This window comes from Panthera tigris, chromosome F3 (genome assembly GCF_018350195.1).
Source record: "Panthera tigris isolate Pti1 chromosome F3, P.tigris_Pti1_mat1.1, whole genome shotgun sequence".
Lineage (NCBI taxonomy): Eukaryota > Metazoa > Chordata > Mammalia > Carnivora > Felidae > Panthera > Panthera tigris.
In genome coordinates, this window is record NC_056678.1 from 39,975,912 (window position 1) to 40,001,427 (window position 25,516).

At 45.6% G+C, this 25,516-nt stretch overlaps 2 protein-coding genes across 6 annotated transcripts in view; both read left to right on the forward strand.

Moving 5' to 3' along the window:
- CAMSAP2 (calmodulin regulated spectrin associated protein family member 2) overlaps positions 1-5,201 on the forward strand; it is a 112,101-nt gene extending 106,900 nt beyond the window's left edge. For 4 of the 5 annotated variants that reach the window (XM_042975498.1, XM_042975499.1, XM_042975500.1 and 1 more), the window contains 2 exons: positions 1,137-1,255; positions 2,010-5,201. In XM_042975498.1, the coding sequence (XP_042831432.1) occupies positions 1,137-1,255; positions 2,010-2,315 (425 nt within the window). In that variant the 3' untranslated portion in view covers positions 2,316-5,201. The remainder of the gene's footprint in view (positions 1-1,136; positions 1,256-2,009) is intronic. The other variant, XM_042975502.1, reaches the window with a different exon arrangement.
- Positions 5,202-17,870: 12,669 nt separating this feature from the next.
- On the forward strand, positions 17,871-19,988 carry GPR25 (G protein-coupled receptor 25). Its single transcript, XM_042975503.1, has one exon. The coding sequence runs from the start codon at positions 17,970-17,972 to the stop codon at positions 19,071-19,073; it is 1,104 nt and encodes a 367-aa protein (XP_042831437.1). The 5' UTR covers positions 17,871-17,969; the 3' UTR covers positions 19,074-19,988.
- Positions 19,989-25,516: the final 5,528 nt, after the last annotated feature.

Consider the following 25,516-nt stretch of genomic DNA (forward strand, 5'->3'; position numbering starts at 1 on the left):
AAGAAGTGCAGCAGGAGGGAAAACGAGAAGAAATGTGAGCAGCCCTTGAGATCTGAAGTGTTAAAGGCACAGAAGGACATGCAGGGGTGGAGCAGGGGGCAGTGGAGAGTGCCTCCATCTGCTGGTGACCCACTGGAAATGGAAGCCCCATGAAGGTCTAAGGAGGCTAGAACTTGCCAACTTTCCATGTGTACTTCACTCTGTTACTTCCCCCCTCCCTATTCAGTGGCTTTTAATAGCCTCCTCCTGTGGCCAGTTTGACAGCCTTTAATGCTTGGAATTGGACAGTATTTCCTTGGTTTTCCCCTCTGCTTCTATGTTAGGTTCACTTAACAATCATGTTTACCAGGTATGCTGTTCCAAACTTAGAGCTACAGAGTAGCAGTGATGTGCCTGACCAGCTCCTGCTGTAGGGCTAAACTGCTAAATTTTCAGGAATTATGCAAGCTGTAAAACCATTGGCAGCTTGATATTAGCCATGGTAGGAGTAATTTATATCCCAGAAATAGGTAAATGCTAATTCCCCCCCCCCCCCGCCAAAAAAAAAAAAACCTGGTTTCTCAGCTCACTACTGAGCGTAAGGCACAGTCCCTGCCTTCCAGGATAGAGTTTAGTTAGTATGAAGCGAGGAGACTTCATAGTAGAAAGTTCCCTTCATAGTAGGAATGTTCCAGGAAAATGGCAAAAAGTGCTTCTGTGCTTTCCAGACCAAGGAGTATCATTGGTTAAAGAAAGCAAATGCTTAAAAAACTAATATATGTGGAAGAAGAAAAAGATGTAGCTTTTTCTTGTCTTTTTAAAAGGTGTATTTGTTCATGGATCCATTCTGCTTGAAGTTCACCAGTAACCTTATCATATCTGAGAAAGGTGACGCAGACAGTGTGACAATCCTAGCGATGTCTAATTTGCAGCACTACTCTCCCAGAGCAGCTTTGGGAATATCCTCAAGATACATCCCTGTGTGAATAAGACTTTCCTAATGGAGTATACAGCCAGTCAGGAGAGGCCTTCAAACACAGAATTTGACTTCTTGTTATAGTGTTTCCTCAGTATAGAAACAATTGTATCATTTAAACATCGTAGTATTTCTCACTTAGGAATGGTATTTTTATTTTGCTTCTAAATTCTTACTGCAGGACCAAAGCTCTACAAAGAACCCAGTGCAAAATCCAATAAGCACATAATACAAAATGCTTTAGCTCATTGCTGTTTGGCTGGAAAAGTAAATGAAGGTCAGAAGAAAAAAATACTGGAGGTAAGCATGTTTGCATAAAAATTAAATTTGGCAACAACTGTAAAATTGTAATTAAGAATCTTTCCTATCAATCCAAGAGAAAATGCTCTTCATCCCCTGCTGGGATTTCAACAGCATATAAAAGATCTGTAACTACGTTTTAATTTTAGATTGAATTAGTTCACTTTTCTAGAAGACTGCAGGCTTCATTAAGACTGGGATAGACTTGGATGATAATGTAAAATTATAAATTCTTTTTTTTGTCCAGAGTCACTCATTCATGTTTCGTAAATGTAAATAACATAATTTTCCTTTTTTAAAATGAGGCTGTATTGCAAAGGAGATCATCAGTGCCTGGTTTGTTCATGCTTGTTTGACTAAGATCAAGATTTGGCAGCTATTTCTACACCAGGGGTACCTGGGTGGCTGTCGGTTAAGCATCTGACTCTTGATATCAGCTCAGGTCATGAGCTCATGGGTCATAATTTCAAGCCCCGCACCAGACTCCGCACAGACAGTGCAGAGCCTGCTCAGGATTCTCACTCGCTCTGCCTCAAAATAAACAAAGAAACAAACAAAAAGTTTCCTACATGATAATATTCACAGAAAGCCAACCGAACCTCAGTAGTAAATGTTCACATACATTTTTAATTAGAATGTAGTTTGCTTTTATAATATACATTTTATCTTGCCTATTCAGAATTAGTTATATAAATTTTATACAGCAAAATGTTTAAGAGTTTTTATTGTTGTTTTGTTTTGTTTCGTTCTAAAGGAAATGGAGAAGTCAGATGCCAACAACTTTCTAATCTTGTTCCGGGATTCAGGCTGCCAATTCAGGTCTTTGTATACTTACTGCCCAGAAACTGAAGAAATTAATAAACTGACTGGGATAGGCCCTAAATCCATCACTAAAAAAATGATTGAGGGACTTTACAAATATAATTCTGACAGGAAACAGTTTAGCCACATACCTGCTAAAACTTTATCTGCCAGTGTCGATGCCATTACCATTCATAGTCATCTATGGCAGACCAAGAGACCAGTAACACCCAAAAAACTCCTACCCACTAAAGCATAGGACTTGGGAAATATCTGCTTCAGAACATTTACGGTAAATTTGCACTTCATCTTTCCTGCCTATAGAGAATCTTTCTAATTGCCAACAAGACTTTTATTAATTGAAACTGAACACTGAGCTCTGTTGTCATGAACAACTGGAATGTAAACCACAGTATTTTGGAGCGCAGAAGGTGCTGACGTAGGTGGTACGTCCAAGTCCAGGTGATGAAGGACACGTTCTGATTCACAAATGGAGATTTGTGTCATCGGGTTTACCTGCTTGATATCAGACACACTGAAGCACTGAATTCTCACGGACACTAGTTGGACTTAGGGTTGAGATGTGGCTAAGATTACAAACTGTATGTTTTGTTTGTTCCTTTTTTTTTTTTTAAACCTTTTAATGTACATGCTTGTCTTCAGATAGTTGATTTTGCTTTTTTTTCTCTCCTGGAGGTTTATTCTAAGATACCTTTGTATTTTGTTTCATGTGGAGACCATGAGCGTAGGAAATGCGCCTTCAGAGGTAACTTGCACCTTTCTTACGATGCTAAGAGAAACACTAGTGTTTAGTTTCACAATAACCCTCATGTTTTAATGGTGTTAGAGCATTTGCAAGAATTATTCTAAGTATTTACAATTCTGTATTTATTACTCACGCAAGTATTAACATTTCTCTGTTAAATAAGAGGAGGTTTTGTCAAGAGCTGCTAGTAGGTTCGCTTTAAACCACATGAGCTTAACCAAGAACGTGTATAAGAAATTGCTGATTAAATCAGTGCTGTTTTTACACCACTTCTGGCCAACTCAGAATAATTTAGATCGTCCTTTTAACAAAAAAGGCTTTCTATCTCTTTTAAAGTAAGTCACTTTATAAGCTGGCAGAAGTAAATGACACTTTGAGAGTAGTCTTTCAATCTGAAGATGTAGGGCCTCTGTCACAAGTTCTCGAGAGGTCTTTCCCTTATATTTATAACTGACATAAAAATTATATTTAGGATTTTTAAACATGTACAAAGGGCTACATTTTAATTTTAAAATAGCTTCACATTATTTTACTTATATGGGTTTTTCTTTTTTTATTCTCTTCAAGTGGAACGGCCTAAAGTACACACTTGAAATCTTCTCTTCATGATCTTTGTTCCTTTAACAATGTATATCAGAGGGTTAGTTGGGGAAAAACTTCATTCTCAGGAAAAGACTTGAATGATCATGTGACCCTGTTATGTTTCAGTGTTGTGATAACTGTGTAAACGTAGAGGGGAGAGACAGTATTGTATCATAAATGAGATGCGGGGTTTGTTTTCTTTTGTGGGAAGTAGAGACTAAAATATATACATTTCTCTAATCGAGGTGTTTAGAGAAATAACTAATATCTCATATGATGTATTTACTTATTTTAAAAGAGAATAGGAATGAGATGTCCCTGAACTGTACTTTTCTATTATTATAAGGCCTTTAGGCATCAGTGCATCTGGGTTATCAACATTTTCTCAAACGCTGTCAATATTTTACTGTAATTTATGTTCTTATATTTATGTATATTTGTTAAAACTGTAAAGAAAATTTCAGATTTTTTTCCAATACCTGTGCAAGATATATGTGTAGCTCAAAACTATTTGTGATCTACTGTTTGCATGTAAGAGACCAGGATATGTAACTCTTATATTTTAAGTGTATACATATTGTGTATATAATATATGAATATTAAGAATGGGGAATTGCACATTTTACCTTTCAGACAACAGTTTCTATCACAGAAGGAAATGATTGTCAGATACATGTTTAGATTAAGACTAGTTTAAAAAATAGTAAATCTAATCAAAATATGGTAAATAATAGTCAAAAGGAGAATAAGCACTTTACATTACTAAATTTGTTCTTTTCAATCAAATTTCCCTTATCAAGTCCATCTTCTTTGTGATATTACCTGGCCATTAAATTTTTAAAAATTGGATGCAAGACAGTGGAGGGACTGTTTAAAACTAAGTAGGACCACCCTTTCTTAAATTTATGTGTGTTCAACAATGACTGTCCATAATGTCTAAAGGTAGAATGTGAACATTGCTACAAAAGTTCATTGCTCTCAGTATAATATTTTACTTTATTAATACAGAAGGAATATGGATATATTTCTTTAAGTCTGCAGATTTTTTTTTATTATGGTGCAGCTTTTTAAAAAAAAATTATGTTTTAAAAATTATACAAAGGAAAATCATGCCATTTCATGAAGTCTGGAGATTTCCATCAACCTTGTTGAAACACACTGGTGCTTTCATCATTAGAGGTCAAATTACTATGACGATTATTCACTTAGGTTTTGCCAAACACTTGTCATGGTTTCCAGTGCAGCCTGTCAAATTCCGCTATTTGACACAGCTTTGGAAAGCTTTTCATTCCTCCTGACTTTTCAGTTTTGTTTTAGAATGACTGTTACAGTTTTTATTTGGCTGTTTAAAGCCAAATTCAGCTTTTTAATTATGGTTTCACGGACACTGTTGGGCAATGTACGGCGTATGGTGTGCTTACCTGTCCACTCTAGAGCATTGCTTACAGGTTTTTTTAAGATGCTGTGCTGTAAAATACTGTCCTATTTGCTATTTCCTGGTACAGTGTAGTTTTTCCCCTTTCATTTGAATAAAAAGCATGGCACCAAATGACTCCTTTTCTGTTTCTTGAATAAACTGTGGGTTTTTTTCCCTAATGTTTGAACTTGGGTGAACTCATCATGTTTTTTTTTTTTATCTCTTAACCTATGTTTAAACGTAACAGTTTGAAGAGGCAACTTTTAATGATATTAGGCACTATCTGAATACTGACTTACGCAGTGTTAAAGAGTCTATAAGTTTCTGTGCTAGTGGTGTATAAATGCTTCTGTTCATCTTACGTTAACTCCGTCCATGTTAAATCACTTTCCTTTGGTGAATCATTAAATTGTACCACAGTTAACACTGTGTACCTTTGAAATTGAATGGCTGATGAACTCACCGTAGCCAAAACAGTTCCTGATTTACTCTGTAAGTTTCACTTTGATTTTGAGGATTCTATTCATTCAGACCGGAGCAATTAAAAAAAAAAAAAGACCTGATAACAAAACGACAAAATCTTCATTAATAATTACATACCTGAAGAAATATCTGCCATCGCTAAACAGAAGCATGGCTCTCTACCTTTGATCCTTTGACAGGGTACTCAAAGCTCAGAACAGAGCCGTGCTTCCACAATACTTTCTAATGTAATTTTCAGAAATAAAAATACTTAACCATAAGACTCAGGCAGTATTGGAGAAGGACATAGAAACCGAGGTGCCTTAGAACCCACACATAATTTAAGAGTGTGCTCCACGATCTGGCTACTCGATAGTTCCTAACTAGGCAGAGGAAAATGTTCTGCAGTGCAGAGGAGCGTTTTTATTTTGTAACCTGTCCACACAGAGGTAATAAAGAATAACATCCAGTGAAAGAAACGTAGTTGTGATACTCTGACCTAAGAGTCAGGCATTGGAAAAGCACACGTATAAAATGAGTGTGAAGTTCTGTCATCCCTTGGAAGTGTATAAATGCTTAAAATACAAATCTGTGTCTCGTTCAAGGACAGTTTTGCTTTCAAAAGAAGCAAATGAAAACTTCCGAGTCCTTTTGGGGAGGGAGCGGTGTGTGTGTCTGGGCTGGGGCATCCCAGCTGCTCTTCCCGTGAGGCTATCTAGCCTCTAGCTTCGGTCGTGTGCTTCTGGCCTGTGTGGTGTGCGGGCCTGCGAGCACCTCGGGATTCCAAGTCCAGACGCTCAGACACCAAGAATTAGTCTGTGCTTCTGTCCATGTCACTGTGGTGTTTGCAACTAAACTCCTCTATCCACAGTGGCTTATATTTATGTCAGAAAAAGGAAAAAAAATGACTTCTTTCACTTTCCATTGAAGAAGATACAAGCAAACAAGTTGACAAAAAAATGTTTTAAGACCCACTGAGGCTTTTTTTTTTTTTTTAGCCATGTTAAGCAAAGTCACCACGGCAGTTAAAAGCACTGATGTATTTTATTCTGTTTAACCTCAATCCGTTATTTTAGGTGGCTATCTGTTCCTTTCTTCAGTAGCCTCTGTTGGCATCAGAAGCATCACAGGGCTCAACGACACACAGGATGGCATGTGTCGTTTGCTGTGCCACAAGTTTACGATTCTATTCAGCTGCAGTGATTCCTGACTCCACCCAGTTATTCATACTTTACGGTTTGCATGTTTACATGAGAAAGGAAGTGCGGCTCTCAAGACTGAAGTAAATCGAAACTCTTCACGTTAATACTGCTTTAGGATTTAAAGTTTCTTATTATTTACTTTATTTCTTTTGCTTTCTGTGAAGAGCCATTAACATCTCTATTTCACAGATGAGGCTGATGAGGCTTAAAAGGTCAGGAACTAGCAGGGACCCGGAGCTAGGAGGTGGCAGCATCACAGCTAGAGCCTAAATTCAATTTCACGTCCCCTTCACTGTGCCACACACTGCACGTTTTCCACTGCTGTAATAAAACTACTTAGAAGTCTGGGGGCGCCTGGGTGGCTCCGTCGGTGAAGCGTCCGACTTCGGCTCAGGTCATGATCTCGCGGTCCGTGGGTTCGAGCCCCGCGTCGGGCTCTGGGCTGACAGCTCAGAGCCTGGAGCCTGTTTCGGATTCTGTGTCTCCCTCTCTCTCTGCCCCTCCCCCGCTTGTGCTCACTCGCTCACTCTCTCTCTCAAAGATAAGTAAACGTTAAAAATTTCTAAGAAAAAAATACTTAAAAGCGTGACGGTTGCACTGGTCAGTAACGTATTTACCATTGGAGGAAAACTGAGAACTCGCCTAATAACTGTAACCAGCATCCACACAACAGCAGCCAATACCAGACTAGTGTCCCTGTGCTCTCAAACATCTCGACTTCTAAGGACAGGAGAATGGAGAAATTACAGGTGTGGTGGAAATAAATGAATGCTGCCAGCAGGCTGATCAGATGTATCCAGAAAACAGTAATTAGGTGCAAGAGACCGGGTCACAAAGACACGGGGGCTCCTCCATCAAGGAGCCCGCTGTCTGGGGGCGGATGCGGTTAGACCTTTACAAACATCTGATAAACTCTATGCGCTAATAGAGTGTGGACCCAAAGTAAAGGGCAGGTAAGCCAGTAAGACGCCACATCCTAGTGTTCTTTCAACTTGAGTTTTGAACTGCAGAGACCTCGGTTCTGGCAGCTGAGCCTTAGAGGCCTACTTTATGATCATCATCGCTTGACAAAACTAGCTGATTGTCAACTGCGTCCTCTTTACTTCCTTAGCCAGAGGCACCTGTGTTGCACTGTTTTCGCTCCTCTGTTGTCCCCTCCCACCAGACACAGAAAGGCTGGCTGTGCAGTCCCCTCAGAGGGCTGACCTTGAACACTTGAGAGAACCACAGACACATCTGCACGTGAGGCAGTTCATGCTTAGCTTCTTTTTCCTTACGGTCGGTGCCTAAACACAACAGGTGTTCCGAAGTTATTTGTCAAATGAATAAATGAAAGAAGGCTGCCTCGTACTGTCTGGGTCAACTTCAAAATCACGCCCAAAATTTAGTTTGATTTCTGCTAGGCCCCCACGAATTTCCTGCTATAGATACTCCTGCCCTAAAAATGGAAATTTGACGTTGACTTCCCTGCTCTGACTCCCTGTGGTTCACACATACCATTTCAGGGGACCCAAGTGCAGCTTGAAAATTCAAACCACTGGTGGCTGTGACAGCGACGTTCCGATTCCCTACTTTCTCTCTTAGCTCCTCGTACTCTGCCCCTGCCCGAATTACGGCTCAGTTCTCCTCCGTGCCCTGCTCGTCCTCCTAGTCTCCGTCCAAGAAGGCCGCCAGTACCAGCTCCACTGACCCCTCGGCCCGCAATCTCCATTTCCAGCCCCGAAAGCGGCCTGTGGCCCCACTCGTGCATCCAGCTTCCATCTTGGCCTTTCACCTGGAAATTCCGTTGTCCTCAACCTCAAAAAACTGGTATCAACCTCCTAGTAAAACCGACTCCTTCCTGGCGTACAGGTAGCCACCGTGGCCGGAACCTTTCACATTTTCTCTTACTCCTTCCTCTTTCCCACACGGAAGGCGCCTTATGCCCAGACAACCACCAAATCCCATCAGTCTTCACACTTTTAAACTGTTCCTCATTTTCACTGCCACCAGTCTTGCGTCCAGGCACTTCCACTTTGCAAGAGCGTCCAAGTAGTCCTTCCCTAGTTCTGTTGCCCGCCCCCCCCCCCCCAAACAGTCCCGCCAACCGGTACTCAATTTTCCTCAAACACTGCTTTCACTTTGTCATCCCCACTGGTCAAAAACTCCCACAGGGCCTTATGTTCACAGTACAGAACTCAGACTCCTGAGAGCAGCATATAAAGCCCCCACAGGCTTGCCCCAACTTGGCTTTTCAGCGACATCAGAACATCTCATAGACACCCAAGAGGCACACTAAAACTCAGAAAAAAATTGACATTTCAAGGTAACTCATCCAAAGTAATCACGAGAAGTATCATGATGGGGGTGAGAGAGGAGGGGGCTGGGTTGTTGTGAACTGTAACCCTTTGGCACTTGGGAATACTAACGGTCTCACTCGCCGTGTTGTAAGTACTCCTTCCTATACACACACCTCTTCTCCAGAGAGGCTGACCTGCTCTGACCTTGATAGAAGGCAGGATATCACAGTCAGCCTCACGTCAAACATGTATAGTTCATTTTCTCGGGTAGTGTGTGAGCTGCTTGAGAGGAAGCACCATGTCAAAATCTTGGTATCCATAATGCTGCCTGACAGACAGTCAGTCCTTGGGGCGCCTGGGTGGCTCAGTTGATGAAGCAGCCGACTCTTTTTTCGGCTCAGGTCATGGTCTGGCAGTTGCTGGGTTGGTGCCCTGCACTGGGCTCTGTGCTGACACTGTGGAGCCTGCTTGGGATTCTCTCTCTCTCTCTCTCTCTCTTTCTCACAAATAAATTTTAAAAAATTTAAAAAAAGAAAGAAGGTGCTTGCCCCGTGGTAGGAAGGGGCTGTTTACAGTCAGTCTGAATTGAAGGTGACCTTAGAAACTGGTTTCCCGGGTCAGTGGTGGAATCACAGCACTGGGGTGGGGCATCCCTATCCACGCACAGGGAACACTGCTGAATTCCTGCTGCGAATGACTGGAAATGCACACTAACGTTCCCACTCCAGCTTTCTGTGAAGTCACTGAAAAGTTAATGGCAAGTCCCAGTTTAGAAGCTTCTGTGGGCAGAATCATTGCAAAGAGAAAATGTTACTTCCTTTCCAAACAAATTCTGGGTCCATTTTTATATTGAGGGACTTCCCTGCTGCCGGTCTTTTAAGTTTCTGATGGGTTGGTTTTTTTGCCTTGAACCTTTGAGCTGTGGAAACCTGCGAGGGAGGGCAGATAAATGGGAGCCTTACTTTCCTTGAAAGCCACACTCTTCCCCTCACCCTCCGCTTCCACCCTAACTCCTCCCCCAGGCCTCCTAAGGACCAACAATGAAGTCTGGGGGGTATCAGGCCGGGGGACCATTACACAGCTGTGGGCCACAAGGCTTTCACACTGAGTCACCCCTCAGCAGCGTGGGCTGGAACCCAAACACTCATGTCTAACTCAGACGCTGTCTTTTCCCGGCCACCCCAGATTTAGTATCTGAAAGTTTCGGAAAGAAACATCTGAAACATTCTGTGTGGCCTCTGGCATCCAGGGTGGGGTCCCTTCCCTGGTGTGTGCCCGCCATCCCTCAGGTGGTTAGGCTGCAGGGCAGGGGCAAGGACTGTCCTTGCCTTTTTTAATCTACTACTCCTGCTTGACATGCGCGCGCGCGCACACACACACGCACACGCGCACGCACACACACACACACACAAGCTTCTCCTGTGGGGCTCAAGGGGATGTGGTCTATGGGAAACCTCATCTTGGCAACCAGTCAGGAACAGTGAGTAAAACAGAGGACTCCCCATTCCCAATTCAATAACTCAGCAAGAGAGGGCGTGGACGCCCAAGGAGACATGGCTTTCAAGGTCGCCCTCCCACTCAGCACGCGGAGTCGTCACCGTTAACCTCCCTGTCGGCCACAGCTGCGCTGGCGTAATGCCATCTGTCTGCGCTTTGGTCCTGTCAGCAGTTTGTCTGCAGCATTCTGTCACTCTGTGAAGTTCACCATCGGTGACGCCAGGCCCAGGGAGCTCTGGTTGTCTAAGGCTTGAAGACACACCCCCCCCCCCATGGGGATTATCTCCTGGATTCCCAGTGCAATCCCAAAATGATTTGCTGATCACCCACTGTGTGCAAAGAAAGCATCATGTCCTGGAGGGGAGGAGAAGCGGCGTGAGGAGGCGAGTCTGGCATCAAGACAGGTGAACACAAGGGCAGTCTTCCGTGACGCGGCGCAGGCTGGAACACAGTGTGCTGGGGGTGCAGGTGCAGAGCCCATAGGGAGGGGAGGGCCTCTACCGGATCCCCCACTCGGGGTCAGGGCCTTCATTCCGCTGGAGCTAGTATGACCTTCACGACACCCAATCAGGTACAGAGAATCACACCCATTTGAAGATGTAGAAACTGGAGCCCAAGATCGCCCCGCTGGCACGTTATGAAGTGATGCAGAAGCCAGACTCGTGCCGCTAATAATCTGACCTGTTCTGTTTGCTCACTGACCACAAGCAGACACAATGACATATAAGATACGTATTTAATAAGTTTGACATCACAACACCGCAGGGTTTAAAACAGTATTTTTAATTCAACAGTGTTGGGAAAATTGGACAGAAATCTAAAAAAAAAATTACACGTTAGGTAGATTAAAAAAGATGCTAGAGAATTATTTTTAACAAGAATACAATCGAATGTTTTCAGATCAAAGAAAAAGTAACATTCTAAACTCTGAAGTTGCTAAGAGCAACACATTTGACCTTAAGAAAATGTAAAACCAAAAAAAAGAAAAAAGAAAAACAGCTAAGAAAAAAGTCTGGAAAAATATTGGAATTAAATGGGATAATGCTTGGGGCGCCTGGGTGGCTCAGTCGGTTAAGCGTCCGACATCAGCTCAGGTCATGATCTCACGGTCTGTGAGTTTGAGCCCCACGTCGGGCTCTGTGCTGTCAGCTCAGAGCCTGGAGCCTGCTTCGGATTCTGTGTCTCCCTCTCTCTCTGCCCCTCCCTCACTTGTGCTCTCTCTCTCTCTCAAAAATAAACAAACATTATTGAGAACACAAGCTGGTGCAGCCACTCTGGAAAACAGTATGGAGGTTTCTCAAAAAACTAAAAATAGAACTACCCTACGACCCAGCAATTGCACTACTAGGTATTTATCCAAGGAATACAGGGATGCTGTTCCAAAGGGACACATGCACCCCCATGTTTATAGCAGCACTATCAACAATAGCCAAAGTGTGGAAAGAGCCCAAATGCCCATCGATGGATGAATGGGCAAAGAAGATGTGGTATATATATACAATGGAGTATTACTCGGCAATCAAAAAGAATGAAATCTTGCCATTTGCAACTACGTGGATGGAATTATGCTAAGTGAAATTAGAGAAAGACAAATATCATATGACTCCACTCATAGGAGGACTTTAAGAGACAAAACAGATGAACGTAAGGGAAGGGAAACAGAAATAATATAAAAAACAGGGAGGGGGCCAAAACAGAAGAGACTCATAAATATGGAGAACAAACTGAGGGTTACTGGAGAGGTTGTGGGCAGGGGGATGGGCTAAATGGGTAAGGGGTATTAAGGAATCTACTCCTGAAACGTTGCACCATATGCTAACTAATTTGGATGTAAATTAAAAAAAATTAAAATTAAAAACAACAGGGGGCGCCTGGGTGGCTCAGTCGATTAAGCATCTGACAGCTCAGGTCATGATCTCACAGTTTGTGAATTTGAGCCCCGCGTCGGGCTCTGTGCTGACAGCTCAGAGCCTGGAGCCTGCTTCGGATTCTGTGTCTCCCTCTCTCTGCCCACCCCCCACTTGTGCTCTGTCTCTCTCTGTCTCTCAAAAATGAATAAATGTAAAAAAATTTTTTTAATAAAAAATAATAAAAATAAAATGAATAAACATTAAAAAATAAATGGGATAATGCTTAACACTAAATAGTTCATATAAATAAAAAATATAAGATTATAGTAGATAAATGTATGAGGGACATGATTAGACAGTTCACATAAGAGGAATTAAGTACAGAAAGACTTTGAATCTTATTTATATTCAAGGGAATGTAAATTAAAATGAGGAACCACTTTTACCCCATTACCTATTAAAGTGGAAAAAGTATATTTTGCTGACGAATATTTCTGACACGACTATGTTGAACCTGTTACCCTTGCACAATGCCATGCAATGACTGTCACTATAAGCATCTATATCAAGCCATTTTCAGACTTTTACCTTATATCATGAGAACGATGTGAAAGAAAAAGTTTGTAAGTGCAACTATTTGTTACAAATTTCTAGAACAGCAAAAAAAAAAAAAAAAAAAAAAAAACACTAGAAAAATCCAAAATATTCAAAATCAAAGTATTAGAAGCAGCCGAGAAAAATGCAGATTTATATGGCATTAATCGAAAAAAGCAGCCTATAAAAGTATGTACATTCTAATTACAAATGACTCTGAAGTAGCTGTGTAAAAAAATATGTGGAGAACCTCTGAAATGGAATGTGAAAAAAAAAATCTAAGAATACGGGATTACAAATAAATTCTCTCCTTCTCTGGTCGGAAAGAAATTCACCAAAGTGCAGTACCAGGCCTGAGTGGACTTGGCTTGTTTTATATTCTGCAATCTAGTTATATGGCTTTTACCATGAAAAAGGCAAATATAACGTTCAAAATTTTCCCTAAAGGTTAAAATTCTGTGTACGGAAAAATTAAAATTGGCGGGGGAGAAGATGTAAGAGCTTACACATATAGCTCATAAAAGGGCAGAAATTAAAGGAACCTACTCTTGAAAGTAACCTAGTTCAAAGCAATGGGTATTTTGTTACGTAGCTTGTTCTCAGGCTCGTACCAATCATGGTGATGGACAGAGAGAAGCTTTATGTGCAAGGCGAGGCTGACCCACATAACAAAGTCGGTCCAGAGAGAGGAAGGCCCATAAGGTACGGAGGCCAGAGAAGGCTCCTGAGGGCAAGACGGAGAACGAGGGAAGACCACTTCTGCTTTGCTTTGTTGACACCTGTCAGAGACTGGCCAAGATTCTCAGCTAAGCAGGAAGAATATTCTATTCGTTGGCTTGTTTCTAATCCTGTGGGGAGTCCCCCTGAGGAGGAGAAGAGAGAGAGTATCGTGGAGTTAGTTAGCCTTGGTCACTGCAAGTTGGATAGAAATCTATCCGGTCTTTGATGCCTCCTCCCCTCCAGACAGGTCCACAAAGGCCCACAGGACTTGGCCATGGCACAGAGAATCCACCACGTGGCTCTAGGCCACGACTTCCCTCGGGTATGAGACCATAGCCCCAGGAAGCCAGAATCTCTGTGTTTTTGCTAAACAACCTACTTCTCCTTCCCCCTCAATCCCCTGCCTAGGCTTCCCTCTCAGTCCCCTGCCCCATTCTTCTTTCTCACCTGGTGGTTTCCTGGCCCATTCATCTCTAGCTTTCACGGTCACTCATGCCTTCTCTGCCCCAGACTGACTGTGCCTGAGGGGAGGTGAAGTCCAGCAGCACCGGGCCCGTCCCCGATTGTCCCCAGGCTCTGGCAAGCAAGCGCTGTCCTTGCCAGCCTTGTAGGGGAGGAGGCTGAGGCCCCCTAGGCCACCCAGCCTCAGTGCCACTCACCAGCAACCGTGTGACCAGACATTAGAAAAACTGCTCTGAGTCTCCAGCAGCCCACAGGTTCTCACCCTTTCTGGGTGGTCTTCAGAGGAAACTCAAGCCTGAGGTTTGGGATGCCCATGGAGGGACGGGCCAGAAACCAACGACTCCCTGGCCTCTTCTCCTGCGTGCCTGTCCCCCTCTTGTAATTGGCCGGGCAGAAACAGTCTTGACAAGAACAGCCTAGACACAGACATGCCCAACTCTCCGTAATTTTTCCCACTCCCTGGGCATTCCCATGGGCCACAGGGACCTCAAGCTAGGGTGACCGTATGTCCCGGTTTGCCCAGAACAGTCCTGGTTTGTGGCCTGAGTTAATTACCATAGATCCTTTTTCACTCTCAGAAGTGCTCCGGTTTGATCATACATGATTTCATCACCCGACCTCAAATCAACAAGAAACAGAATCCATACACACACAAGCCTCTCTGTATTCCCGGGCCCAATGAACAGCATTCAGACAGTTCCCAAACACAGCCACCCAGACCCATCTTTTGACTCCTCTCTGCTGAGATCCACAATGTTACGATGATCTCTTGAACAGATCCTCGTTTTTCTGTCCCCACTGCCAGTAATCTATTTCATATGCTCCCTATCCCCACACAAATAATCACAATAGTCCACTCTGGGGCCTGGGCCTCCACCCTGTCCAATCCATAGTTCTGCCAGTGATCCTTTCAAAACAGATGGATGTCATGCCCTACTCTCAAAGCTCCAGTGGCTCTCCACTACCTACAGAATAAAATCAAGATCACCCTGTGATCTGCTCCCTGCTTCCTCTCCTGCCACCCTCCTCCCACCTTGGGCTCTGGTCACACTGGGCCATGTACTGCTGCTCTGTTCACCCTTCAGCTCCTTCCTGGACCTAAACTCAAGGGCCGTCTCCTGGAAGACCTTTTCTGATACCCCCTCCCTTCAGAAGTAACTGTTCTTTCCTCTAAGCTCCAAGAGAACTTTGCTTTTCACATTTACCAGTTTGACTTCTGGCAGGTTGGCCCCTGCACATACTGTATATGTATCTATCTCCCCTGCCTAAACAACGAACTTCCAAGGTCAAGGTGGCATCTCTGTCTCAATGCCTGAAAACAGTGCCTGCCACACGAAGGAGCTCACTGTTAAGTGAACTGAATCAAATAAAACTGATAATCCACCCAATGGGTCAGTCACTCGCTCCTAGTGACAGTGTGGTGGGGTCTGGGAGAGCACACATATTGAAACATGGGTTCCAGCACAGCATCTCATGGGAGGGATGTCTGCTAGGAAGAATTCGGACCCAGAACTAAAGCAAAGATAAACAAGCAGGACCATACCAAAATAAAGAGCTTTTTGCACAGCAAAGGAAGCCATCAACAAAATGAAAACGCAACCTACTGAATGGGAGCAGGTATTTGCAACTGATGTACCTGATATGGAGTTAATACCCGATATACATAAATAACTTACAGCTCAACACCAGAAAACACAAATAATCCAATTTAAAAAAATTTTTTAACATTTATTTATGAGAAACAGAGCATGAGCTGGGGCGTGGGGGGGGGGGCGCAGGGGCAGATACTGAATCTGAAGCAGGCTCCAGGCTCTGAGCTGTTTGTTAGCACAGAACCTGGGGCGGGGCTCGAACTCATGAACCATGAGACCATGACCTGAGCTGAAGTCAGACACTCAACCAACTGAGCCACCCAGGCGCTCCAAAGAATCCAATCTAAAAAATGGGCAGAGGACATGAGCAAACATTTTTCTAAAGAAGACATACAGATGACTAACAGACACATAAAAAGATACTCAACATCACTAATCGTCAAGGAATTGCAAATTAAAAACACCACGAGAGATCACCTCACACCAGTCAAAGCGGCTAATACCAAAAAGACAAGAAATAACAAGTGTTGGCAAGGATGTGGAGGAAAGAGAACCTCCATGCACTGCCGGTGGTAATGCGAACAGGTGCAATCACTATGGAAAACAGTATGAAGTTTCCTCAATAAAAACAGAAATACCACACATTTGGGAATCTACCCAGAAAAAATGAAAGCACTAATTAAAAAAGATACTTACACTCCTATGCTCATTACAGCATTATTTACAATAGTCCAGATATGGAAGCAACTTGTGTCTATTGGTAGACAAATCAACAAAGGAAATGTGGTGTGTGTGTATATATACATATATATGTAAGTATATATACACACGCACTGTCTATTCTATGTATACGCTAATTCTATGTAATGAAATATTAATCAGCCATAAAAAAAGACCAAGATCCTGCCAAGTAAAATATTCAGAGAAAAGCAAATGCCATTTGATTTCACTTATATGTGGAATCCAAAACAAAACAAAAAAACCCCACAAATAAACAACAGAAATAGACTCACAAATACAAAGAACTCGTGGTCGCCAGAGAGGAGGAAGGTTGGAGGGTGGGCAAATTAGGTAGGGGATTAAGAAGTACAAACTTCCAGTTATAAAACAAGTCACAGGCATGCAAAGTACCGCATAGGGAATATAGTCAGTAATATTGTCATAATGTTGCACGGTGACGTGATAACTACACTCGTGGTGAGCACTATGCAATTGTCAAATCACTATGTTGTGCACCCGAAATTCATCTAATATTGTATGTCAACTATACTTTAAACACAAAACACAAATAATCCAATTAAAAATAATTTTTAAAATTATAAAAACTTTTTGAAAAGATAAAAAAGGATCCCGACCTAACTGGAGTTGCCCCAAATCCCTGATGTAGAAAGGGCACACCATAATAGAAGGCTTCTGCGCAACCAAGGAAATCATCAACAAAACAAAATGGGGAGAAGAAAGGGCACCTTCTGGAGTAAGGGTGAGCTTTCTCTCACCCATCCTCTCCTGGGGCCACCATTCCTTTCAAAGTCAGGCATCATTCCCACCCTTTCATGAATCTTCCCCTGACTCCCTCAGTAGGTAAGGGATTTCATCCTCCTCTAAACTCCTGACTCCTAATTAAAGACAACTAATGTGCAGCGAAATTGGGTACCATCTTGAGTCATCTTTTGTACTGAGCTTACTTCTGTGTTTGGCTTAATAGGGACGTTTGGCCAGATGAGGGCAGATAGAGAAGAGCTGCGATTAAAATCCCAGGCTCTGATCCTTTCTAGCTGGGTAGCTCTCCCTCTCTAGCTGAAAACCTTCCCACGTGGCTCCATGAAGACTTGATTTGGTCAGAAAAGCCACTGTTTGAGTTAAGACATTGAACCTACAACAGCTGAAGAGCTCTGATGGCCGATGCCTGCTTAGGAGGCAGGCCCCGAAGCCACAGGCTCCCCGGTTCACCCCGACCCCGTTGCACACCAGATAGCAGAACCCCTCTTTCCTAGAGGACGGGGGGCCCGCAGCAGGCTGAGGCACCAGCCTTACAAAACCCTCAGCTGGGGTTCTAGGCCCTCGCCCCTAATAAAACTAGAGAAAGCAGCAGCGCGGAGCATGGGAAGGAGCGAAGTGGGGGACGAGAAGGGAGGAAGGCTCTCGGGCACCCGCCACCTGTTGCATCCTGACATCAGACTCCCCCTGGGGGGGCAGAGCGGGTCTCCCAGCCCCGAGGCCTTGTCCTCGGAGGATCCAGCTGTGAAGCCCCCCTCCGCCAGGTCCCCGTCTTTCCCCTGGGGCCAGCCCCAAATCTTAGGCCTCTACCCCCACGAGCCTGCCCCTCCCACTCCACCCCCTCCTCCCCCACCTTCCTGCCCACGCATTTGCCTGGGTCGAGGGTGGCAGGAAGGGAGGTGCTGGGCACCGGCCGTGAAGAGCAACCCCCCACCTCTCCCTGGGAGAGCCCGCACCCAGGCTGCGTCCGGCACAGGCCCGACGGCCCCCGCCATGCACCCCACCGAGCCCAGGAGCCCCAGCCCCGGGACGGCGTCCTGGGACTACTCGGGGTCCGGCGCCCTGGAGGAGCTGGAGCCTTGCCTGGCCCCGGACCTGCCGTACGGCTACGCCTACATCCCCGCGCTCTACCTGGCGGCCTTCGTGGTGGGCCTGCTGGGCAACGCCTTCGTGGTGTGGCTGCTGGCCGCGCGGCCTGGCCCGCGGCGCCTCGTGGACACCTTCGTGCTGCACCTGGCCGCCGCCGACCTGGGCTTCGTGCTCACGCTGCCGCTGTGGGCGGCGGCGGCGGCGAGCGGCGGCCGCTGGCCCTTCGGCGAGGGCCTCTGCAAGCTCAGCGGCTTCGCGCTGGCCGGCACGCGCTGCGCAGGCGCGCTGCTGCTGGCGGGCCTGAGCGTGGACCGCTACCTGGCGGTGGTGAAGCTGCTCGACGCGCGGCCCCTGCGCACCCCGCGCTGCGCGCTGGCCGTCTGCTGCGGCGTGTGGGCCGTGGCGCTCCTGGCCGGCCTGCCCTCCCTGGCCTACCGGGGGCTGCAGCCCCTCCCCGGCGGCGGGGGCAGCCAGTGCGGGGAGGAGCCCTCCGACGCCTTCCAGGGCCTGAGCCTGCTGGTGCTGCTGCTCACCTGCGTGCTGCCCCTGGGCGTCACCCTGGTCTGCTACTGCCGCATCTCCTGCCGCCTGCGCCGGCCGCCGCACCTGGGCCGGGCCCGGAGGAACTCGCTGCGCATCATCTTCGCCGTCGAGAGCGCGTTCGTGGGCTCCTGGCTGCCCTTCGGCGCCCTGCGGGCCGTCTTCCACCTGGCGCGCCTGGGGGCGGTGCCGCTGCCCTGCGGCCTGCTGCTGGCGCTGCGCTGGGGCCTCAGCATCGCCACCTGCCTGGCCTTCGTCAACAGCTGCGCCAACCCGCTCATCTACCTGCTGCTGGACCGTTCGTTCCGCGCCCGGGCCTGGCGCGGAGTCTGCTTGCGCGCCGACCGCCCGGCGCGCAGGGGCAGCTCGGTGTCCTCGCTCTGCAGGGACGACAGCTCAGTGTTCCGGAGTCCGGCCGGCAGCTGGGAGCGAGCCCGGACGGCGAACGCTGGCTCGGCAGTGCCGTAGCCGCCCCGGCCCGGTGGAGGTGGCGGCCCCGGAGCCCGCGGGGGGGGACGAGACCCGCGGGAGTGCGTGGGGGGTGGGGGTGGTGCCGGCTTCCCCAGACATGCCTTCTCTGCTGGCTGCGGGCCGCCCCAGCCGGCGCTGCCTGGACTCCCAGGGTCTCCTTCATTAGCTTTCTCAGAACCTCAGCGCCTTTTGAACTCTCTCCCACCCCCGCCCCCAAACCAGTCGGCTGAGACCAGCTGTTCTCTCAGCCCAGTGGGCTTGGGGGGGGGGGGGGTAATTTTCTCCAGTCCCATAAAGGTCCTATGAGACCGTGCAGACAGCAATCTGGACGCCCACATACATGTTCGCCAAGTAGAAGGAGAAGTGGGTTTCCTCCTCTGCCCCATCGGGAATAACACTGGCCAGAATACCAAACCCAGACTCCCCCAAGAGTGACTGTTGTCTCCGGCTATGCTTTCTCTGAACCCCTACAAATAGCTACTACCTTCTGAGAAATACCTTCTCGAAGTCGGACTCTCTGGCCCGCTCATTCTCCAAAATTTCTATAGAATGTGGGAATCGACAGCCCTTTCGTACTTAGTCATCTTTGTAGCTGTCTTTGCTGTATCATTAGTCACTATCAGTTCAGACTTTCGTTTTCAAAGCTCACCAAAGCCATGGGAACCAGCCCCAGCGTGAGCTGCCCAGTTTATCCCTCCGGACAATTTCCCTACATGTGCTTGGCCTGCCCTGGTTTTGTATCTTCTCCCCATTCCCACGAAGCTGAAGGACTCACGCTGGAAAGTATCTCGGCCCTTCCCTCTGGACAGAAGATTCTGAAATCGTTCACCAGAGTCTCTGTCACTTGGCCAGGGACACCAGAATCTCTTGCATCAGTTCACCTTTCTCAATAAACACTGTTGCTAGCCTGAATCTGACAACCGTGTCTTTTTTTACTTGAGCAATGGGAGTGAAATGAGCATCAGGAGGCAAATCCAATACTGCGCCAGACAAAATTCGAGCCAGTAGCTGAGGCTGCCCTCAGGATGATCAGCATTTGGTGTGAGGTCAAAGACCTGTACCACCTGTGGGTGCAGTGATCCTACAGAAAGGCAGCAAATCACTTACTCTTATTATTTCAATTTGTTTTAAATTTTTACATTTATTTATTTTTGAGAGACAGAGAGCACAAGATGGGGAGGGGCAGAGAGAGACGGAGACACAGAATCTGAAGCAGGCTTCAGGCCCCGAGCTGACAGCACAGAGCCTGACGCGGGGCTCGAACTCACAAACTGTGAGACCTGAGCCGAAGTCAGACGCCCAACCGGCTGAGCCACCCGGGCGCCCATTTACTCTTATTATTTTAAAGGACGTTTCACATTTTGAAGGTTACGGGGAGAATAAAAACAGATTTAAGAGCGTCTGCCAGCCAGGTGTCACTTGAAAAAGGGTATCTGTCAATGTGATATTTTAAGTATGTATTGGGCATTTTTTCCTATCCTTTTTGGGCCCATCTATCCATTTTCTGACTATAACTTACCCCTTAAGGTTTCTGGAGGGTTTGGAAATTCGGTGTGTGTACTTTTGATTTAAGGGGATTTGGCCTAAAGAAATGTTAGTCGGGGCAGGGAAAGGAATGTAATTCTTGAAAACCACCTCCCAGCCAGATCCCCACCAGGCCAATCATAAAGTTGTAGGCTCTGGGGGCAGTGTCCACTCAGATCAGCACGGCAATGTGAGGTTGGGTCTGTATCCTGGGCATTCGTTCTCAAGCTGCTTAACCCCCTACCTAATACCTGCATTTGCGTTCAGCATTTGGGGCTGTTGGATTAGAGCGCATTGAATGTCACACTCCACCTTGACCCCACCTGTCAGCTGCCCCTAGCAGGTGAGGCTGTTAAGAAACGTTAACCACATTCCTCCCACATACCCAGAGAGTCACAAGCCTTGCAGCCTGTGGGGTTGCTGGTGCCAGTGGGACAAATTTCAGACACACTAAGGTTTAAGAACTCAAGTATATCATGGCTCTTGTCATCCTCACCGTTCCTCTCTGGGCAAGAAATTATTCTGTGTCATATGGTGGGGCTGCAGGACGGGGGAGCCGGCTCTCGTCTGGGTCTGCATGTGGCAAAACGTCCAACGACGAGGCTGTTCTGAGTGAGTCCCCGCCTCCACTCCTGCCAATTTACTTCTCCTGATTTACCAGTTGGGCTCCCTGAAGGCAGGCAGGAAGAAGGCTTCTCCATGCCTGAGTTTTCATAGCCCCCCCTGCAGGAATTATTGAAACTCAGCGTTTCTCTCCCACTGCAGAACTATGGCTGATGGGGAGAGAAAGTTCTCTTCCGTCGTTTGGGTAGGTCACTGAATTCGTCTGCCATGTGTCCCTTGGCAATTTTCTTTTATACTCAGGAATGAAAGGGGACCAGTAAACTTCCAGTTGCCACTGAGGCAGATGAGGCACAGGTTCAGGAAAGAACGGGTTAAATAAGTACTCCCACACAGATTGCTGGGAGGTGTGTAAGTGGCAGATTCTTTTAGAAAGTAATTTGTCAGTTGGGGGGCCTGGATGGCTCAGTCAGTTAAGACTCTGATTCTTAATTTTGGCTCCGATCACGAACTCTGGGTTCGTGAGATCGAGTCCCCGGATGGCTTCCACGCTAAGCGTGGAACCTGCTTGGGATTCTCTCTGTCTCCCTCTCTCTCCGCTCCTCCCACACTTAGGTGCACGGACACACTCTCTCAAAAAAAAAAAAAAAAAAAATTAAGGGTAGTCCTACTTAAAAAAAGAAGTAAGCAATTTGTCAATCAATATCCACAGCTTTAAAAATATTCATATCCCATCCCCCCAAAATGTTCATTCCTTTTACCCTGTGCTTTCTTGTCTGCCACTCTCTTCTAAGCCAGTACTCCTGAATAAAACAAGTTTGATGCACTGAGTTCTAAGACATTCTGAAAGACTTACGCCTGAAAGAAACAACCTGAATGTTCAACGGTAGTGTAATGCCCTCGTTAGTATATGGGACTGTTGTTATGCAAATTTTAAGATGTTGCTTTAATGTCAGATTGGAAAACGTTGACAGTAAATGAAAAGAAGGTAACAGGTACCTGGGTGGCTCAGTCAGTTGAACGTCCAGCTTCGTCGTCATCATATGGTTCTCGGGGGTTTGAGCCCCGCTTCAGACTCACTGCTGTCAGCGCAGAGCCCTCTTCAGATCCTCTGTCCCCATCTTTCTGCCCCTCTCCCTACCCCCCTCTCAAAAATAAATAAACATTAAAAAAAAAAGAAATTTAGGGGCACCTGGGTGGCTTAGTCACTTAAGCATCCAACTTGAGTTCAGGTCATGATCTCGTGGCCCATGAGTTCAAGCCCCACGTCGGGCTCTGTGCTGACAGCTCAGAGCCTGGAGCCTGCTTCAGATTCTGTGTCTCCCTCTCTCTCTGCCCCTCCCCTGCTCGCGCTCTATCTCTCCTTCTCAAAAATAAATAAAAACATTAAAAAAAAATTTTAAAAAGGTGACAAAATTACTTGCATTAAATATCCCCACACTTCAAGCTAAATAATTGTTAGCATTGGTTTTGTTGAAGCAAGACATTATATGCCACAAAGTCCTCTGGATAAAAATTATCTTTTGCTCTTTTCTTTCTTTAGCACAAGTTTCAAGCATCCTAGGTATGTTTCTTTCCTCTTGGTGCTAAGGTAAGAAATGCCATCTATTTTACTTTTTGGTTCATTGTTTGTCTCTGCCATCAGAATATGGGCTCCATAGTGAAAGGAGTTTGCCTGCTTTATTTAGTGCTGTATCCCCAGTGCCCGGAACACTGCCGGGCATGCGGTAGGCGCTCATGAACTGCCTGTCGAAGGAATGCTCATCAGAACCACATCGCAGTATAAAATAATATGATGCTCTGTGAAGAGGAAGAGGAAGGTTATTGCATTTTATGTATGTTTGAGAAAAGGGTACACAAGAAAGTCTAGAGAATTCAATAAATGTTAGCAGTGATTGTGTCAAAGTAAGGGAACTACAGATTCTTTCTCTCCTCCCTCTCTTCATTCTTGAAATTTTCTAGAACCTTTTTTTTAAGGGCAGTTGTCAAAGGGCTGTGAAACCGCTGATGCGCTGGGGCTAAAATCAGCCTGGGTCCGGTCTCCCACTGTCCCAGCTGGCCGCCCACCCGTCCTGAGGTATCTCTCCACCTCAGGAGCCTCACTTTCTTCATCTGAAGGATGGAGATGATCATGTCTGCTTGGGCTGCCTGGTAGATCAAAGGAAATCATGTCCTTGAAAGTACTTTGCAAGCTGTGGTGTTTTAGACAAACAAACCACAGGAGCCCCGCCCTTGGGATTGTCTTGTTCCAGGCCCGGCTGCCCCCTTCCCGTCCCCATCACCACCACCCCCACCCAGGCCCTCGCCCTCGCCCTCTCTGTGGAGACAAGAAGGGTGGAGCTGCTCTGGGTTTTTAAAAGGTCAGCATCAACTATACTCAAATTTAAAAAAATATATTAAAAAAAAAAAAAAAGGTCAGTACCTGGTCAAAGCCTGGGCACATGGGCTGTGTGTGATTCTGATTTCATTCTTGTGACTAATTCTGGGCTTTTTTTTTTTTTTTTTTTTGGTACCTCCTTTGACCCCAGGGTTCTTTCTCAGGGCACAGTGTGGGAACCCAGGGCCTCCCGGGGTGATGAGTGATCTGGGGAGTTCAGAAGAATGGCAGAGTTGGCAAAGCTGTACTTGGTGATATGACTCACCCCCGTGTCACCCCCCCCCCCCCCATGTCACTCTGGGGGTAAAGAGAGGGCTCTGGACACTTGTGAGGACATCTCAGGTGGCAGAGTTTATCAGATCTAAATCCCTCCCTTACCCAGGCTGAGTGGCCGGCAGGAAGCTCCCTACCACCCCTGCTGGGCATCGAGCCCTCCAGCCTCAGTCCAGTGGGGAGAATGACGGAAAGACCCACAGCCAAAGGAGCAGGGAATGTTTGGTAAGTGAGAGGAAAAGAGGAAGCAAAGATGTGAAATCACTCTTCCTCGTCATTATCATCAAAGTCAAAAAGTGTTTATTGGGTGTGTAATTAATCACATCTTCCACGAGAGTGGACTGTGCCTGAGATTCACATTTACTCCATCGCAGTAACTTAGAGCTAGAGACCCATTTTCTCCGTTCTAAGAAGACACTGAGGATCAGAGGTGAAAGTCACTTGCTTAAGGTAATAATAACACCACTTAGGTCTCTGTAACACATCACAAATTTTTAAAAAGCACATACACATGATTTCATCAATTATTGTGACCCCGAAGCAAGCGGGAACGATTAGCTCCATTGTATTGATGATGAAACTGACAAGTAAAGAGGCTTGGTCAAGGTCACAGAGAAGCAAACATCGCAGCTCAAACCTTTGTTTAACTCTCCTACCCTCTCTTCCCCTGCCATCCCGCCCGTGTGAGACCCAAAGAGATGATCTCTCCATTCTGAACCCAGTCATACTCAGTGACTCCCTGACCCAGGCTCTCTCTTAAAAATTTTAAGAGTTTCCAAGACAAACACCGTTTGATTTCACTTAGATGGGGGATCGAAAAAATAAGGCAAATGAATAAGCAAACAAAAAGCAGACTCACGCCTAGAAATACACAGAACAAAATGGTGATTGCTCGAAGGATGGGGGGATGCACAAAACAGGTGAAGGGGAGTGCGAGATACAGGCTTCCAGTTACAGAATGAATAAGTCACGAGAATAAAAAGTACAGTATAGGAAATATAGTCAATGATATTGTAATAGTGTTGTATGGTGACAGACGGTAGCTATACACTTGGTGAGCACAGCATAACCTATAGTTTTTGAATCACTGTTGTGCACCCGAAATTAATGTAACATTGTGCATCAGCTATACTCAAATTTTTTTTTTAATTTTTAAGAGTTTTCCTCTAATCGTTAAGTTTTCCCCTAATTTCCCTTGATTATTAATCACAGGTCCTTTATTAATAAAAATGGATATTATGGAACACATAAAGGAAAAAATGAAAAACACCCATTATTACACCATGAAGAGACACCTTAGAATATTTTTCTATGTAGATGATAATACAGACGTGCCCTTTTTTTTTTTTTCAGCTAAATTGGGGACAATCTACATGAGACCAAAGACTACCGTGTTCCCAAGTGTATAATCAGTGCCTGGCACAAAATTGGGACTCAGTAACTATATGTGGAATGTATATCATATACATTATTTTGGTGTCAAAATAATGTATATGATATACATTTTTTTATTTATAATATAAAGTTTATAATATAATTTTTTTAATTGAGTAGGCTCTACACCCAATGTGGGGCTTAAACTTACCACCCTGAGATTAAGAGTCACAAGCTCTACCAACTGAGCCAGCCAAGCACCAATGTATACATTATTTTGTAGCCTGCTTTCTTCACTTAGCAATATGCTATATTTTATACCATTAGATAT

What these genes read in the sequence shown, in the direction of transcription:
- GPR25 (XM_042975503.1), top strand. Translation starts at nt 17,970, where the DNA reads ATGCACCCCACCGAGCCCAGGAGCCCCAGCCCCGGGACGGCGTCCTGG.